This window comes from Geotrypetes seraphini, chromosome 1 (genome assembly GCF_902459505.1).
Source record: "Geotrypetes seraphini chromosome 1, aGeoSer1.1, whole genome shotgun sequence".
Classification (NCBI taxonomy): Eukaryota; Metazoa; Chordata; class Amphibia; order Gymnophiona; family Dermophiidae; genus Geotrypetes; species Geotrypetes seraphini.
This window is the reverse complement of record NC_047084.1, coordinates 123,405,697-123,425,349: the sequence shown is the minus strand read 5'-3', so window position 1 is coordinate 123,425,349 and position 19,653 is coordinate 123,405,697. Positions and strand designations below refer to the sequence as shown.

At 45.9% G+C, this 19,653-nt stretch overlaps 1 protein-coding gene across 4 annotated transcripts in view; it reads left to right on the top strand.

Annotated features, from left to right (window-relative positions):
- The window catches only part of LOC117357318 (NACHT, LRR and PYD domains-containing protein 3-like), a 191,077-nt gene that overhangs the window by 9,786 nt on the left and 161,638 nt on the right, over positions 1-19,653 (top strand). For 3 of the 4 annotated variants that reach the window (XM_033937704.1, XM_033937711.1, XM_033937695.1), the window contains exon 3: positions 10,974-11,134. The exons of the other annotated variant lie outside the window; for it this stretch is intronic. In XM_033937704.1, coding sequence (XP_033793595.1) covers positions 10,974-11,134 — 161 coding nt within the window. The remainder of the gene's footprint in view (positions 1-10,973; positions 11,135-19,653) is intronic. 4 annotated transcript variants of the gene reach the window in all.

The window sequence follows — 19,653 nt, the reverse complement described above, 5'->3', positions numbered from 1 at the left end:
GTCTCCTTTGTCCATCTGTTTGTTAATTCCTTCGAAGAAGTGCAATAAGTTCGTTAGGCACGATCTCCCCTTGCAGAAACCATGTTGGCTGGTTATCAGAAGTTCTTTTTTTTCAAGATGTTCATCGAAGTTTTCTTTTATCAATGCTTCCGTCATTTTCCCCGGAACTGAGGTTCTTCAGCTGTTCTTCCTGCTCGGCGTTGTTTAGCTAAGCTGAGATACACTCAAGCACTGATATCTGCACTGGTGCTATACGGACAGTAAACTTTGCCCCTTTTAATCCTACAGTCTCTGTCCTAAACATGCATTCACCTCTCAAAGCAAGCCATGGAGGAACAATAAGGTAAGAACAAAAACATTCCCTTAAAACTCACAGGGTTATGCTGTCTCCATGGGTTCAGGTTGGCATTCACCTGGATCATTACTTTCCTCTGTTAACATGGGCTCCATACCACTGGGTTCCAGGGCAGAGTTCACTACTGGCTCTTCTATCATATCCCAGTCAGACTGCAATCCCAGACCTGGTTGTTCCTCAGGTAGGGCAGCCTCACGCTGGACTCTCTGTCCCTGCACAGCTTTTCTTCCCGGGACTCTCCAGCCCAGCCCCTCCTCCGTCCTCATTAGCTCTTTCTGGACACTCTGCTGATCTGCCTCCTGCCTAATAGGCACTGGACCATAACAAGGCAGAACTTTCCTGCCTGGCTTTAGGACTGCATCAGGAAAGTTACAACTTCTTGGTTCTATTTCCATTTCTTCCTCGCTTTCTACAGGATAGTCAGCTGATCTACTCCCCCGGACCCTGACTTGGTTAGTCCTTCTGCACCTGGGTTTGTATATCTTTCTATATTTCTCTCTGACTAACCTTGAGGATCCAGCCGGTTTGTCGCAATTTACAGGATCTGAAGAACATTTCAGCCAACTGTATGAGGGCCGCAAGGGAGGCCTTTGGGGGCTGTGCGTAGGAGACCACTGGCTCAATTTCCACAGCACGTAGGCCAATTCTTATATTCTTATGGTAGGACACAGATGGGGCTCTCAAGTAGGTGTGTAACTTACAGAGTCCTGTAATTTCAATGCATACCTACTGCAATTAGCTGCCTGCCCATACATCACCTCTATGCCTGAAAATCCTGCAGTGCCTAAGGGTTAGTTGCACTGATGCCGGGTTACACTTGTATTGGCCAGAGTTGGAATGAGGATTATGGGCTTGTTGGACCTTTGTCCTGTCCCAATATGGCAATGCTTACATAGTAACTTGGAGGGGCATAAGCAAAACATAACATCTAAGTCCGATTTGGACATATGATGCTAAACACCCAACGTTGGCAGTGGGAAAATGTCCATTCTCGAAAGGCAAATCATTACGGGGTTCATAAATCAAAAATATATCAAAAGATCCACCCAAGTCGGCACTTGGATGACCTAACATAGTAACATAGTAGTTGACGGCAGATAAAGACCCGAATGGTCCATCCAGTCTGCCAAACCTGATTCAATTTAAATTTTTTTTTTTTTTTAATTTTTTCTTCTTAGCTATTTCTGGGCAACAATCCAAAGCTTTACCCGGTACTGTGCTTGGGTTCCAACTGCCGAAATCTCAGTTAAGACTTACTCCAGCCCATCTACACCCTCCCAGCCATTGAAGCCCTCCCCTGCCCATCCTCCACCAAACGGTCATACACAGACACAGACCATGCAAGTCTGCCCAGTAACTGGCCTAGTTCAATATTTAATATTATTTTCTGATTCTAAATCTTCTGTGTTCATCCCACGCTTCTTTGAACTCAGTCACAGTTTTACTCTTCACCACCTCTCTCAGGAGCGCATTCCAGGCATCCACTACCCTCTCCGTAAAGTAGAATTTCCTAACATTGCCCCTGAATCTACCACCCCTCAACCTCAAATTATGTCCTCTGGTTTTACCATTTCCTTTCTCTGGAAAAGATTTTGTTCTACGTTAATACCCTTCAAGTATTTGAACGTCTGGATCATATCTCCCCTGTCTCTCCTTTCCTCTAGGGTATAAATATTCAGGGCTTCCAGTCTCTCCTCATAAGTCTTCTGGCGTAAGCCTCCTATCATTTTCGTTGCCCTCCTCTGGACCGCCTCAAGTCTTCTTACATCTTTCGCCAGATACGGTCTCCAAAACTGAACACAATACTCCAAGTGGGGCCTCACCAATGACCTGTACAGGGGCATCAACACCTTCTTCCTTCTACTGACTACGCCTCTCTTTATACAGCCCAGCATCCTTCTGGAAGCAGCCACTGCCTTGTCACACTGTTTTTTCGCCTTTAGATCCTCGGACACTATAACCCCAAGGTCCCTCTCCCCGTCCGTGCATATCAGCTTCTCTCCTCCCAGCATATACGGTTCCTTCCTATTATTAATCCCCAAATGCATTACTCTGCATTTCTTTGCATTGAATTTTAGTTGCCAGGACCATTCCTCTAACTTTTGCAGATCCTTTTTCATATTTTCCACTCCCTCTTCGGTGTCTACTCTGTTACAAATCTTGGTATCATCTGCAAAAAGGCACACTTTTCCTTCTAACCCTTCAGCAATGTCACTCACAAACATATTGAACAGGATTGGCCCCAGCACCGAACCCTGAGGGACTCCACTAGTCACCTTTCCTTCCTTCGAGCGACTTCCATTAACCACCACTCTCTGGCGTCTGTCCGACAGCCAGTTTCTGACCCAGTTCACCAATTTGGGTCCTAACTTCAGCCCTTCAAGTTTGTTCAACAGCCTCCTATGAGGAACTGTATCAAAGGCTTTGCTGAAATCCAAGTAAATTACATCTAGCATATGTCCTCGATCCAGCTCTCTGGTCACCCAATCAAAAAATTCAATCAGGTTCGTTTGGCACGATTTACCTTTTGTAAAGCCATGTTGCCTTGGATCCTGTAACCCATTAGATTCAAGGAAGTACACTATCCTTTCTTTCAGCAACACTTCCATTATTTTTCCAACAACTGAAGTGAGGCTCACTGGCCTGTAGTTTCCTGCTTCATCCCTGTGACCACTTTTATGAATAGGGACCACATCCGCTCTCTTCCAATCCCCAGGAATCACTCCCGTCTCCAGAGATTTGTTGAACAAGTCTTTAATAGGACTCGCCAGAACCTCTCTGAGCTCCCTTAGTATCCTGGGATGGATCCCGTTTGGTCCCATCGCTTTGTCCACCTTCAATTTTTCAAGTTGCTCATAAACACCCTCCTCCGTGAACGGCGCAGAATCTACTCCATTTTCTCGTGTAATTTGCCAGACAATCTCGGTCCTTCTCCAGGATTTTCTTCTGTGAACACAGAACGAAAGTATTTGTTTAGCACATTTGCTTTCTCCTCATCACTCTCCACATATTTGTTCCCAGCATCTTTTAGCCTAGCAATTCCATTTTTTATCTTCCTCCTTTCACTAATATATCTGAAAAAATTTTTATCTCCCTTTTTTACATTTTTAGCCATTTGTTCTTCCGCCTGTGCCTTTGCCAAACGTATCTCTCTCTTGGATTCTTTCAGTTTCACCCTGTAGTCCTTTCTGCTCTCCTCTTCTTGGTTTTTTTTTATATTTCATGAACGCCAACTCTATCGCCTTTATTTTCTCAGCCACTAGGTTGGAGAACCATATCGGCTTCCTTTTTCTCTTGTTTTTATTGATTTTCTTCACATAAAGGTCCGTAGCCATTTTTATCGCTCCTTTCAGCTTAGACCACTGTCTTTCCACTTCTCTTATGTCCTCCCATCCTAACAGCTCTTTCTTCAGGTACTTTCCCATTGCATTAAAGTCCATACGTTTGAAATCTAGGACTTTAAGTATCGTGCGGCCGCTCTCCACTTTAGCCGTTATATCAAACCAACCCGTTTGATGATCGCTACTTCCCAGGTGAGCACCCACTCGAACAATAGAGATGCTCTCTCCATTTGTGAGGACCAGATCCAATATCGCTTTTTCCCTTGTGGGTTCCGTCACCATTTGTCTGAGCAGAGCCTCTTGAAAGGCATCCACAATCTCCCTACTTCTTTCCGATTCCGCAGATGGAACATTCCAGTCCGCATCCGGCAGGTTGAAATCTCACAACAGCAGAACCTCCTCTTTCCTTCCAAACTTTTGGATATCCACAATCAGATCTTTGTCAATTTGCTGCGATTGAGTCGGAGGTCTGTAGACTACACCCACGTAGATAGAAGTTCCATCTTCTCTTTTCAGAGCAATCCATATCGCTTCTTCCTCGCTACTCCTCCACCTTTTTGACCATCTCCTGTCATAGAAACATAGAAACATAGAAATTGACGGCAGAAAAGGGCCTTAGCCCATCAAGTCTGCCCACACCAATGACCCACTCCCTAACTTTTATTCCCCTAAAGATCCCACGTGAATATCCCATTTTCTCTTAAAATCTGTAGCTCGTTCCAATGATCGATTACCCTTTCGGTGAAGAAGTACTTCCTGGTATCACCATGAAATTTCCCTCCCCTGACTTTCAGCGAGTGCCCTCTTGTAACCGAAGGCCCTGTAAGACAGAAGATAGCATCTTTCACCTCTATACGTCCCGTAATATACTTAAAGGTCTCAATCATGTCTCCCCTCTCTCTTTGTTCTTCCAGCGAGTACATCCGCAGTTTTTTTAGCCTTTCTTCGTAAGTGAGTTCCCTGAGCCCCAAGACCATCCTGGTAGCCATTCGCTGAACCGACTCAATTCTCAACACATCTTTCCTGTAGTGCGGTCTCCAGAATTGAACACAATACTCCAGATGAGGTCTCACCATGGATCTGTACAATGGCATTATGACTTCAGGTTTTCTGCTGACAAAACCCCTACGGATGCAGCCCATCATTTGTCTTGCCTTGGACGAAGCCTTCTCCACCTGATTGGCAGCCTTCATATCATCACTAATGATCACTCCTAAATCACGTTCTGCCGTGGTCCTGGACAAGGTTTCACCATTTAGTGTGTAAGTTCTGTGTGGATTTTTTTTACCTAGGTGCATCACTTTACATTTTTTAGCATTGAAGCTTAGCTGCCAAGTTGACGACCACTGTTCCAGCTGCCATAGGTCCTGCGTCATAATGTCAGGCACACTGCTTTTACCTACTATGTTGCATAGTTTGGTGTCGTCGGCAAACAGTGATACTTTTCCTCTAAGCCCTTGGGTCATATCTCCTATGAATAAATTGAATAGAATCGGCTCTAAGACGGAGCCCTGTGGTACTCCACTTGTCACTGCTGACGTTTTGGAGGGGGTACTGTTTACCATCACCCTTTGAAGCCTACCGCTTAGCCAATCCCTAACCCATGTAGTGAGTGTATCCCCTAATCCCATAGATTTTAGTTTGTTTAACAGCCTGTGGTGTGGGATGCTATCAAAAGCTTTGCTGAAGTCCAAATAAATCACGTCCAGGGACTCCCCGGCATCCAGATGGCTAGTCACCCAGTCAAAGAAGTCAATCAGATTAGATTGGCAGGACCTTCCCCTGGTAAATCCGTGTTGGTGTGGATCACGTAGATTTTCTTCGTCTAGTATTTGGTCGAGTTTCTGTTTGATCAGTGTTTCCATGAGTTTGCACACTATGGATGTGAGACTCACCGGTCTGTAATTTTCTGTTTCTGTTCTGCAGCCCTTTTTGTGGAGTGGAATTACGTTAGCTGTTTTCCAGTCCAGGGGTACTCTTCCCGTGCGCATGGAAAGATTGAAGAGCACGGATAGTGGTTCAGCTAGAACTTCACACAGCTCTCTGAGCACCCTGGGGTGTAGATTGTCTGGTCCCATGGCTTTGTCTACTTTGAGTCTTGAAAGTTCGTAGTAGACGCTACTGGGTGTAAACTCGAAATCTTGAAACAGGTCTTTTTGGCTGTCTCTTGTCTGTAGTTGCGGACCAGCTCCAGGTGCTTCACAGGTGAATACTGAGCAGAAGTATTCGTTTAGTAGTTCTGCCTTGGTAGAATCAGATTCCGCGTAGTTTCCATCTGACTGCCTAAGGCGCTCTATCCCATCCTTGTTTCTCTTCCTGTTGCTAATGTACCTGAAGAAGGATTTATTCCCTTTTTTAATGTTCCGTGCTAGATCTTCTTCAGTTCGTAGTTTGGCCTCTCTGACTGCCTTTTTGACAGCTTTCAATCTGACCAGATAGTCTTCCTTTGCCTCCCTCTCTCCAAGATGTTTGTAGGTGATAAATGCTTCTTTTTTCTTTTTAATGAGGTCCGAAATTTCCTTGCTGAACCATTGTGGTCTTTTGTTTCTCCGGCGTTTGCTTACTGTATTAATGTAGCGGTTAGTTGCTTCGTTCAGGATGGATTTCAGATTTGACCACATAGTTTCCGGATTGTCAGTTTCTGCATGGTTTTGCAGCTCTTGATGGACAAAGTCTCTCATGTGGTCGAAGTCTGCACCCCTAAAGTTGAGGACCCTCGTTGCTGTGTTTGATTTAGAGAAGCCTTTCCTGAGGTTGAGCCATACCATGTTGTGGTCACTGGAGGCCAACGTGTCTCCTACTGATACCTCTGAGACACTGTCTCCATTGGTGAGTACCAGGTCCAGTATTGTCTGTTCCCTTGTGGGCTCTAATACCATTTGTTTGAGTTGTGCACCCTTAATGGAGGTTAATATTCTTCTGCTACCACTCGTAGTCGCGGAGAGTGTGTTCCAATCTGCATCTGGCATATTGAAGTCCCCTAACAGTACTGTGTCACCACGCAAAGTGATGTTCTCTATGTCTTCAATCAATTCCTTGTCTTTTTCTTCCTGTTGTCTTGGGGGTCTGTATACCACACCGAGGTAAAGGCATTTTTCATTCCCTCTGGCAAGGTTTACCCAAAGTGATTCCCCTGTGTATCTAACCTCTGTGATTCTGGTAGTTTTTATATTATCCTTAGTGTATAGTGCTACCCCCCCCCCTCCTAACTTGCCCTCTCTGTCTCGACGAAGTAGATTGTAGCCTGGTATAACCATATCCCACCCATGCGAGTCTGTGAACCAGGTCTCGGATATCGCTACTACGTCAAGGTCAGCATTCCTTATCTCTGTTTCTAGTTCCTGGATTTTGTTGCCCAAGCTGTGTGCGTTAACATACATAGCTCTCCAAACCTGTGAAGAGACGCCTGTCCCTTTTAGTGTGGCTCCTATTTTTTTGTGTATACTATGGGTACTTACCCTAGGCTCAGAAGTGTGGGTGCTACTTGCTTCCCCAGGGTGGATCCTTGTTGCTCTGGAATGTGTGTATGTACCCTCCCCCAACTTACCTAGTTTAAAGCCTTCCGAAGTAGGCGGGCTAGTCGATGTCCAAATACTTTCTTTTCTTTCTTGGTCAGGTGTAGTCCGTCAGGTCTCTGTAGTCCTTGTAGCGCCTCTCCATGGTCCAGGAATCCAAAGTTCATCTCCAAACACCATTCGCGAAGCCACTCGTTGGTCCAATGGATAGGCTCTTCCCTGTCTCTGCCTTTGCCTCTTACTGGGAGAATTATATCCCGGTATGTTTGCATCCCATCCATGTGATTCACTGAACCATGTCTCTGTGATAGCAACAATATCTAGATCTGCCTCTAACATCAGGGATTGCAGATCATGAACTTTGTTGCTTAGACTGCGAGCATTTGTGGTCATCGCTTTCCAGCTATTTTTTATCGATAATCTCCTTTTTCGTATGGATTTTTGTGTCGTTGTCCAAGTGCTGATAATCGAAATGGGTTTTTAGATGTTTCCAGAGACTTCTTAGGCCTCTGAATTCCGTTGTGCGCCCAGAGCTCAAAGGGGCGATTTTGGAGGACTGGTGAGGGCGTAATTTGGGCTGGATGTGGACCAACCTAGACTTAGTCACCTGCAGTGATAATCAAAAGTTTGACGAGACTTCCTAGATTGAACTTATACGTTGTGACTTTTGGTGATCTAAAATTGGGTATAATTGTGCAAAAGGTACCCAAAATGACCAGATAACCACTGCCGAGACAAAGTAAAGACCCCCCCCCCCCCATTTTCACTGATCATCTCACACCTCTACAAAGTTCAAAATAAAAATGTACATACCTGCCTCTGGAACATCAGCACCTGGCATAGGAAAGCCTAGTAGAGCTGCACAGAGATGGCTTAAGTAGGCTTGGGGGGAGGGGAGGGTGATAGACATACTAGCGTTCTGGACATTTAAATGGCTGGATGTAGAAGTAGACTATTTCGGAAAAAAAATATTTTGGAAATACTTTTCGAGAATGCCCTTCGTCCAAATTGGACTTAGATGTTTCTTTTGATTATGCCCCTCTATATGTCCAAAATATATATTTTTAAAAATTGTCTTATCTAGATGTCCAGTCTATTGTTCATCCAGACCACCAGTACATCTATCTTTATCTAATCTAATCTAATCTAATCCTTAGGTTTGTATACCGCATCATCTCCACGTTCGTAGAGCTCGATGCGGTTTACAGTAGGAGAAATAGGAAGGAACTACAACAGAGGGTTAGAGGTAGAAGTGGGAAGAAAATTTACAGGACTTGGGATGGCAAGATATAAGAGTTTCCTTGATTCCTAAGTTGGAGGGAGACTTACATTTTTTGAGAAAAGTCAGGTTTTCAGATGTTTGCAGAAAACTTGGAGAGAGCTCAAGTTCCGAAGAGGGGAGGTAAGGTTGTTCCAGAGCTCAGTGATTTTGAAGTGGAGGGAGGTCCCTAGCTTTCCTGTGTGGGAAATGCCTTTTAGCGAGGGGAAGGATAGTTTTAATTTCTGGGAGGATCTGGTGGTATTAGGGTTTGAGGAATTCCAAGAAAGAGGGATAAAGGGAGGGAGGATACCATATAGGATTTTGAAAGTTAAACAGGCGCATTTATAGTGGACCCTGGCGATTATCGGAAGCCAGTGGAGCTTGGCCAGGAGTGGGGAGACATGGCCAAATTTACTTTTAGTGAAGATGAGCTTGGCCGCGGCATTCTGAATCCGTTGGAGTCTGTGGAGGTTTTTCTTAGTTAGGCTTAAGTAGATAGAGTTGCAATAGTCCAACATTATACCACATTATCGACCAAAAATTTGTCCAAGTGCCAAAGTCCAGAACAAGACCATTTGTACGTAGCCAGCATTGTGATGAACTGGCTAGCCAGACATGACAACAGAGCAGTGGGGCACCTTAAAGGGCCCTGCTGTGAACTTCACAAAAAAGGGTGCCAGATAAACATCTCACCAGAACTCCCTTATAGGTTATGGTGAGCTTCCCAAAACATCCACTAAACCCACTATACTCACCTGTCTACAACCCCTTTTGGCTGCAGGGGCTACCTCTATGGAAGTTGAGTAGAGTTTGGTGGGGGGTGGGTAGATGCATATGTTTCACCTTAAATGTAGTGGGGTGATAGTGTCCGAAGATCTAAAGGCAAAGAAACAGTGTGACAAGGCAGTGGCTGTTGCCAGAAGGATGCTGGGCTGTATAAAGAGAAGAGTAGCCAGTAGAAGAAAGAAGGCGTTGATGCCCCTGTACAGGTCGTTATTGAGGCCTCACTTGGAGTATTGTGTTCAGTTTTGGAGACCATATCTGGCAAGACATAAGAAGACTTGAAATGGTCCATAGGGGGGGCGACGAAAATGGTAGGAGGTTTGTGCCAAAAGACTGAGGAGAGACTGGAAGCCCTGAATATGTATATCCTAGAGCAGGGGTAGGCAATTCCGGTCCTCGAGAGCCGGAGCCAGGTCAGGTTTTCAGGATCTCCAGCATGAATATGTATGAGATGGATTTGCATGCACTGCCTCCTTGAGATGCAAATCTATCTCATGCATATTTATTGTGGATATCCTGAATACCTGACCTGGCTCAGGTTCTCGAGGATTGGAATTTCCTACCCCTGCCCTAGAGGAAAGGAGGGACAGGGGAGATATTAGCGTATTAACATAGAACAAAATCTTTTCCTGAGAAAGGAAAATGGTAAATCCTGAGGCCATAATTTGAGGTTGAGGGGTGGTAGACTCAAGAGTAATGTAAGTAAATTCTTCTTTATGGCGAGGGTGGTTGATGCATGAAATGCGCTCCCGAGGGAGGTAGTGGAGAAGAAAATGGTAACAGAGTTCAAACAAGCATGGAATGAATCAGAAAATAATGGTAAATATTGAAGAACTAAGGCCAGTACTGGGCAGACTTGCACGGTTTGTGTCCTTTTTGGCGCTTATACCTATTTTTGGTTCATAGACTAAACTGCGCGAGACAATCGCGCGCAGGACGTCAGCGCGCTGGATTAAAACAGTATTTTAAAGCACTCCAAGGGGGTGTGTGGGTGGGGAAACAGCCTTTTTCCCTATTTTTTAGGGAAAAATTACCCCCACCCCAACAGGAGCACCAACAGTTCTAAGTAAAGTGTGTGTGGGGGGTGTTTCCCCACCTACAAACCCCCTCGGAGCGCTTTAAAATACTGTTTTAATCCAGGGCACTGACATCCTGCATGCGATTGTCTTGCTGGCATTGTCCACACTCAATTGTCTCGCGCAGTTTTGACTGGTCACCCCTGTTTCTACATCATCTAACTCACAACGTATAAGTTTTGTCCAGGAAGTCTAGTAAAACATTTGATTATCCCTGCAGGTCAACTAAGTCTAGGTCAGCCCACATCCCACCCAAATATCGCCCTCACCACTCCTCCAGATACACCCCTTTCAACTCTGGGTGCGCAGCAGCATTTAGAGACCTAAATAGTCCCTCGATACGTTCAGAAACTCGGATTGATTATCAGCACTTGGACTACCTGTCTTTAGGTCATCCAAGTGCTGACTTGGGCGGGTTTTTAGACGTGTTTAAGTTTTGGTTATGAGCCCCATAGTAAATGACAGCAGTTAAAGACCTGAATGGTCCATCCAGTTTGTTCAATTTCATGATTACATTAAAATGTCTTTCTTTCTTTGTTATTACTGGGCCGTAGACCTTAGAAGTCCACCCGGTACTGCAGTTGCTGTTGAAGCTCACTCCAGCCTATCCAAACCATCTCATGCTCTAATTTTCAACTTCAGATGGTGAAGTGAGGCATACTCTCACCTCCTATGATGACACAGACCTTCGCAGGATTACAGCTTTATATCAGCCGAGATTGCAACAAGCAATGACTGAAATCTGTTCCACAGTATCGGCAATTCTTCACCAGAAGAAGCTCATCACAGAGACTGAGCATCAGGTAATGAGAGTGAAGATCATTAAAAAAGAGTCTTTACAGAGAATGAGGGATGGATGCATTTGGGACTCTCAGAACAGAGCATCAGTTAAGGGAGCCCTGACAGAGGGGGTATGTAGGAGAGAGTCTCAGATACCCCATCTGTTTTTATCATGTGAAAGGGTTTGCTATACTATATTGACAAAGCAGTTTACTTTTTTTTTTTTAAGTATATTTTTATTGAGAATGGCAAATGGCTCATAGAAAAATGTACACTCATCAAAAGAGCAATACAGAAAGAGCAAATACAACAAAGATGAAAGAACAAGAAGGATATCTCCCTGTGGGAGAATATAGTCCCCGTGAAGGCAAGGCAGAGTCCATCAGAAGAAAAAAAGAAACCCAGCAGGTCACCTCTGCCTCACTGGGGTAAGACCAAACAGGGCCATCTGCCATAACTTTTGTAAACTGGTAGGACACACCAAAGCACAGGCAAACAAGTAGCAACCTACTCGGCCCACACCACCCACCACTCGCTCAACAGGCACCCAACATCCACCACTACATCCATCCCAAACCGACCACCCATACAAAATCACCCCCGCCCTCGGAGCACAGGCAGGGAAGCAAAAAAATACTCTAGCCAAGGGGTCCAGAAGAGCAGATGCAGGCAGCATAAGTAGAGACCTCAGGGAGGAAGTAAGTCCAATAAGCTCCTCCATAAGACAACATAATGTCGCATGTCTAATTTGGGCGACTTATCATAGGAATGAATCTCAAATTGCGCCATCTCTCTCAGCTTGCAGTGCCATTGGGCAGGAGGTGGAGGTCCTCAGATGTCCAATAGGTCAGAATCAATTTTTTCGTCGCCAAGGCAATATAGTACAGGAATCTACATTGAGAGGGAATAAAACCTTGCTCACGTAGGAACCCCTGAAAACCTAGAAGGAGGGTGCCATAATTCCACTCTATGGATCTGTGGAGAACAGAATCCAGAAGGCCCAGGAGCTCCTGCCAAAGAGATCTCAGTACACTTGAGAAACGAGTGCAGATAGGTTCCAGGCTTACACTTACACTTACCACAAAGGTCGCTGCTCCACAGCCCAATCTGAGCCCCCTTATGTCTAGTGAGATAAGCTCTGCCTTTCCTGATAATCGGCCAATTTAGAAAAGAGGTAAAGGTTCCAGAAACAGTCCAGGAATTGAGATTCTGAAATGTCCTGGCTCAGATCCCCCTCCCACTGCTCCCGTAGTTTTCACATCCCTGGAACCCGGGAGGAGAGCTGCAGAGCCCCATATCAGTGGGACAGCCGGTTGAGCACAGGCAGAATAGCCGCAAAGATCTGGTCCAAAGGCCTCGCGGCCCAGCCACCCTCAATCTCCCAGTGGACAGAGGACCAGTAATGTCGCAGCTGAAAGTAAGAGAACAGAAACTTATGAGGAAGCTGCCATGCCGTCTGGACCTGCTGAAAGGAGGGAAAAGAAGCCTCCGACAGGTTCAGCCCCTGCACCATAAATCGACAACCACGCTGTGCCCACTCTCAAAATACCGATCGACCCCAGCCAGGCAAGAACCCCAAGTTGCCCTCGAACAGTAAGTAAGGAGAATCCGCAGGCGGTAAACCCTGGCGACATCGCCATTACTGCCAAGCCCTCCGGAAGGGCATCAGAAACCGAGAGAGACCCTCCAGATCAAGCAATGTGGTCCGGCTGAGAGTGTAGTAGATTGTAGAATTGAAAAGGTTGGCTCCAACCGTCGACCCACCCCGGGGGAAAATACCGATCCTGTCCCGTGAAGCCCTTGTGGATCCATCGCAGTAATGCAGCAACATTATATAGGCGTATATCAGGAACATTCAGCCCACCAGCTCCTTTAACCAAAGTCAATTTAGCCAAGGCCACACGAGGGGCCCTGGACCTCCAGATGAACCGAGAGATGAGGGATTTAAAATGAAGCTCATCTTGGCAGCAAAACCAAAGTGGCACCGTTTGGAGGGGATAAAGTAGTTTAGGTAGCAGGACCATCTTCACTAAAGCCACACGGCCAAACAGACCCAAAGGAAGATCCTGCCATGCCTGACACAGTTTACCGATATTATCGAGATGGCGAAGAACATTCATGGAATAAAAGGAACCGGGTTAGTGGTCAAATAAATCCCAAGATAACGCACCGGTGTAGCCGAGGGAGGAATAGGAAGTAAAGCATGCCACGGATCCATGGAGCCTCCAGCCAGCAGCAGAAGCTCGGACTTGCCACAATTAACCTGCAGGCCCGACAGTGTCCCAAAGTCCCACACTATCCCCAGGGCCTCAGTCAAGTGGATTGGGGCCTGGTCCAGATAGAGCAAGGCGAATCGCTAAGAGAAATAAAAGTGGCGAGAGCGGACAGCCCTACCTAGTCACCCGCAACTCAAACGCCTCCGTCATTCCCCCATTAATGAGCAACTTGGCCCTAGGCTGAGTATACAGGGCCCTAACCCTCATGGAAAAGCCCCGTAAATCCATAGCCCTCCAAGGTTCAAAATAAATACTCCCAGGAAACACTATCAAACGCCTTCTCCATGTCCAATCCCGCTACTGCAGATTGTCCCCCTTTACCCTTGGATAGCCCCCAAAACTTTCATCAGGTTCATCGACGCAGGCTGCCCAGCCACAAAACCTACTTGGTCCGGGTGGATCAACCCGGCAGAAAATAGTTGAGATGGCGCGCCAAGGTCATAGCTAGCAGTTTGACATCTTGGTCCAGGAGAAATATGGGATGGAAGGAGCCCACCAGCTCTGGGTCCTTCTCCGGTTTCGGCAGCAGGACGATATATGCTAAATTCTTGGGAAACTGACCTGCATTGGTCACCATGACGTTGCACATTCGGCTCAATGGGGCGGCCACTAAGTCTTGGAGCAGCCGGTAATATTCCAGACCCAACCCATCTGGACCTGGCGCCTTAACCAGAGTAAGGGAACCTATCATGGTAGACATCTCCTCCACCTCAAGGGGCGCACTCAAAGCTGCCACCTGGTCAGCGGTCAACCGAGGCAAACCCAACTCTGCGAAAAAAGTGGTCAGAGCCTCCCTATCCTTGTAGAGGTAACCAGCTGCCAGGAGTCGACATCTCTAGCCTCTTCTTGTACCCCAACCGTTACTTCCAAAGCTGCAGGTCTATCCAGGGGTTGCCGCCCATAAAGAGATCGGTAGTACTGGACAAACTGCGAGGCGATATTCTGCTCCCCCACGTGGCGCACACCCCGGTATCTTTAATAGTGGTGATAATCTGATGTTTTTTGTGCGGGCGAATTAGGTTGGCCAACAATTTCCCCGTTTTTCCTCCCCATCGATAAAGCTTGAAACTGCTGATAGTACAGAGAGTGCCCCATGTGTTTGTTAAGAAGTTCCTCCAGATGACCCCGGATTGCCCGAAGCTCCGCACGATCAGTCTCCGATAGCGTTCGAATATGAGACCATTTAAGATCATGAAGCCTCCTGGAGAGCCGCAAGAGCTCCCCCTCCCACTTCTTTCGTTGACCCGCAATGTAGGCGATGATGTGCCCACGAAGCATAGCCTTAGAAGCGTACCAAAAGGTAACGGGACCCATGTCAGGTGTGTCATTTGTAAGTTGGTACTCAACCCAGACCAGACCTGCAGCTTTGGAAGTAACGGTTGGGGTACAAGAAGAGGCTAGAGATGTTGACTCCTGGCAGCTGGTTACCTCTACAAGCAAATACAGAAGACCTTCCTATTCTTCAAGCAAACAGAGTAGCTTCACATCAACCCCACAGATCATCCTGAAGAACAGGTTCCAGCTTCTACAGGAAGGACCAGCCAGCGACTTTCAAGACGACTCTCAGGAAGATTTTCAGCAGATGACTCCTGCTCCGGGGGCAATGGATCATCTCTTCCCGAAGAAGCGCAGAGTGGTAGTCATTGGGGACTCCCTGCTGCGGGGCACCGAGGGACCAATATGTAGACCAGATCCACAATCAAGAGAGGTTTGTTGTCTGCCAGGAGCCAGGATCCAGGGCATGACCACCAACTTAGGAAGACTGATCAAGCCCCAAGACCACTATCCTATGCTTCTCATCCAGGCAGGCAGGCCGCGAAGAGGCAGGAGCCCGATCCTGCGAGGCGCTTGGTGCGCGCGAGCCGACCCACCCTCCCCAAACCAGCAGGGGGCCTCCTTTTAGAGGAACAGCACCAATGGCGCACTGCTGTTCGGTGTACCGGCAAAGGCGCACGGCAAAGGCGCGTGCGCCTTAGTACGCGCCTTCATGAAGCGCCACTGTGAAGCAACTGGCAGGACTAGAAGTCTGGTTACTGATCTCCTGTGGACGTTTTTATCACCTGAACTGGGCCATACAGACTGGACCTTTAGATGATAAGTATTCCCCCTTTTGTTCCTTCCTTGTTAGACGGTTATGTCCTTACTGCTTTATCCTTACTTCATAACTAGACCAGTTTGATGGTTTAAATCAGGGAGACTCAAGTGGGGAAAATCCTGTATTTTAAATCCTGTGTTTTAGGGTAGCTACTGATTTGGTATAAAACCTATATTTCTGAACCTTAGTTCAGTTACTAGTCTATCTCCCTTTGAAACTCTATTTACATATGCAGATGACATCCTTGTCCTTCTCGAGATAGATTCGAACCTTAATAACCTCACTGAAAATATAACAGCTTGCATAACGAAACTCCAACCCTGGGCCCTCACTGTACAATTGAAGCTGGCTTGGCCCAAAATTAGATCAGTTACCCACGCTCATTCTACTACCTTCTTGTCCCACACTGCAGATCGAATTCTCAAGCAAAGTTTTGGGCATCATTATTGACTCTACACTTTCCTTCAATGATCATCTCAACTCTCTGGTAAAAAAATGTTTTTTTAGTCTTCACATGTTGAAGAAAGTGAGATCCTGCTTCTGCCAACAACATTTTGCTGTCCTTGTTCAATCAATCATTCTTTCCAGACTGAACTATTGTAACTAAATCTATCTAAGTCTAACCAAGAAAAATCTTCAAAGACTTCAGCGGATCCAGAACACTACGGCTAGGTTGATCTTTGCAAAAAGCAAATTCGATCATGTTTTCCCGCTTCTGTCAAACCTTAAGAACATAAGAATTATTGCTGCTGAGTCAGACCAGTGGTCCATCGTGCCCAGCAGTCCGCTCACGCGGCAGCCCTCTGGTCAAAGACCAGCGTCCTAACTGAGACTAGCCCAATCTGCGCACGTTCTGGTTCAGCAGGAACTTGTCCAGCTTTGTCTTGAATCTCTGTGGGATGTTTTCTCCTATGACAGTCTCTGGAAGAGCGTTCCAGTTTTCCACCACTCTCTGGGTGAAGAAGAACTTCCTTACATTCGTACGGAATCTATCCCCTTTCAACTTTAGAGAGTGCCCCCTCATTCTCCCCACCTTGGAGAAAGTGAACAACCTGTCCTTATCTACTAAGTCTATACCCTTCAGTACCTTGAATGTTTCGATCATGTCCCCTCTCAATCTCTTCTGCTCGAGGGAGAAGTGGCCCAGTTTCTCTAATCTTTCGCTTTAAGGCAGCTCCTCCAGCCCCTTAACCATCTTAGTTGCTTTTTTTTTGGATCTTTTCGAATAATATCGTGTCCTTCTTCATGTACGGTGACCAGTGCTGGACGCAGTACTCCAGGTGAGGGCGCACCATGGCCCAGTACAGTGGCATGATAACCTTCTCCAATCTGTTCACGATCCCTTCTTTATCATTCCTAACATTCTGTTTGCCCTTTTCGCTGCCACCGCACATTGCATGGACGGCTTCATCGACTTATTGATCAGAACTCCCAAGTCTCTTTCCTGGGAGGTCTCTCCAAATACCGCCACAGACAGCCTGTATTTGTGCATGAGATTTTTGTTACCGACATGCATCGCTTTACATTTATCCACGTTGAACCTCATCTGCCATGTCGTTGCCCATTCCTCGAGCCTGATTATGTCACGTTGCAGATCTTCGCAATCCCCCTGTGTCTTCACTACTCTGAATAACTTTGTATTGTCTGTAAATTTAATCACCTCACTCGTCGTACCTATGTCCAGATCGTTTATAAAGATGTTGAAGAGCACGGGTCCAAGCACCAAGCCCTGCGGCACCCCACTGGTGACGCTCTTCCAGTCCAAGAAATGTCCATTTAATCCCACTCTCTGTTTCCTATGCTCCAGCCAGTTTTTTATCCACGTGAGTATTTCATCCTCGATTCCATGACTCGCAATTTCCCGAAGTAGTCGTTCATGCAGAACCTTGTCAAACGCCTTCTGGAAATCCAGATATACATTGTCGACCGGGTCGCCCTTGTCTATCTGCTTGTTTATTCCCTCGAAGAAGTGCAGCAAGTTTGTCAAACAAGATCTGCCTTTGCTGAAACCGTGCTGGCTGGCCCTCATCAGACCGTGTCCGTCAAGGTGATCAATGATGCGGTCCTTTATCAGCGCCTCTACCATTTTTTCCGGTACCGATGCCACTCACCAGTCTGTAGTTTCCCGGGTCTCCCCTCAAACCTTTTTTGAAGATCGTTGTAACATTTGCCACCTTCCAGTCCTCTGGAATCTTTCCCAATTTGATCGACAGATTGGCTATTAGCTGAAGCAGTTCTGCTATAGTCCCTTTCAGTTCCTTGATGACCCTCGGATGGATACCATCCGGTCCCAGGGATTTATCGCTCTTAAGCCTATCTATCTGCCTGCATACCTCTTCTAGACTGACCGTTAACCCTGTCAGTTTCCCTTTTTCGCTTCCAGCATATAGCCTGATGGGTTCCGGTATGCTGTGTATATCCTCTTCGGTACATACAGATGCAAAAAATTGTGTTCATTTTGTCAGCGATTGCTTTGTCTTCCTTTAGTGCTCCCTTTGTTCCTTGGTCATCCAGCGGTCCCACCGCTTCCTTCGCAGGTCATTTCCCCTTAATATATTGAAAGAACGGTTTGAAGTTTTTCGCCTCCTTGGCTATTTTCTACTCGTAGTCTCTTTTGGCCCCTTTTACCGCCTTATGGCACCTACGTTGATGTTGTTTGTGCTTATTCCAATTTTCATCCATTTTTGACCTTTTCCATTCCTTAATCGACGTCTTCTTGTCTCTGATCGCTTCCTTTACCTCTATAGTGAGCCACGCCGGTTCTTTGTTCTTTTTTAATCCCTTGTTGATATGCGGTATATAAAGATTTTGTGCCTCGGTGACTGTATCCTTAAAAAGGAACCAAACTTGTTCTAGCGTTTTTATAGTGTTCATCCTCTTCTTAATCTTCTTCCCTACCATGCGTCTCATCCCTTCGTAATTCCCTTTATGGAAGTTCAGTGCCGTGGCCGTGATGCTGGACCGATGTTTCACCCCTGCGTCCAGGTCGAAGTCATCCATATGTTGTGATCGCTGTTTCCTAGTGTCCCTTCTACTTCTACATCTTGTGCTGGTCCTTGCAGTCCATTTAGAATTAAGTCCAGAATTGAGTTTCCTCTTGTATTTTCCTTGACAGGTTGTTCCAGGAAGCAATTGCCTACAGCATCCAAGAACTTGGTCTCTCTAGTGCAGCTGGAGGTGCCTGGGTTCCAATATATCTCCAGATAGTTGAAGTCGCCCATGATAACTACGTTGCCTCCCTTGCAGTTGTGTTTAATCTCGTCCGTCATTTCTCCATCAATTTCCTTGGACTGCCCTGGGGGTCGGTAGCAGATGTCGATCTTCATTTTTGGTCCATTTGTTCCTGGAATTTTGACCCAAAGAGACTCTAACTTATCTGTCTGTTGTGGCATGTTCTCTCCAGTAGATTCAATTCCCTCTTTGACGTATAAGGCAAGGCCCCCACCTTTTTGAGCCACTCTGTCTCTGCGGTATAGTTTATATCCCGGTAGCACTGTGTCCCAGGCATTTTCCTTGGCCACCATGTTTCTGTGATGCCGATGATGTCAACGTTATCCTTTTGTTCCACAGCTTCTAATTCACCCATCTTATCTCTAAGGCTCCTTGCGTTCGTGTACATGCACTTGAGTTTGCAGCCTGTTTCCTTCTTGCATGTCCTTCCCTCTTGTGTCCCTTTCGGTATGTTTTGCTTGCGATCTGGTGAGTCTTCCCCTTATCTTCCTGTACGGTATTCTCAAGTTTTAAGTTTCAAGTTTATTATGGGACTTGATAAATCGCTTAATCGAATATTCTAAGCGATTTACATTTAAAATTTACAATGTAAAATCAAAGAACAATAACAATGCAATACATAATAATACATACAATTTAAATAATGGCTAAAATACACTAAATTTGAACATTATTAAACAATGGGAAAGGAGGGATGAAATATAATTTTAAAGTAAAGAAGAAATATTAAGGGCAAATACAAAAGGGACATAGTTAAACAGATTCAACCAAATAAATATAATTCATGAAGTATAAAATTATGTAGAAAAGGCATCTTTAAAAAGAAAAGTTTTTAACTCAGTTTTAAATTTTCCAAGGTCTTTCTCCTCCCGTAAAGTAATAGGGAGGGCGTTCCATGTTTGAGGTGCCGTACAAGAAAAAATAAGTTGCCTCCTTGTAT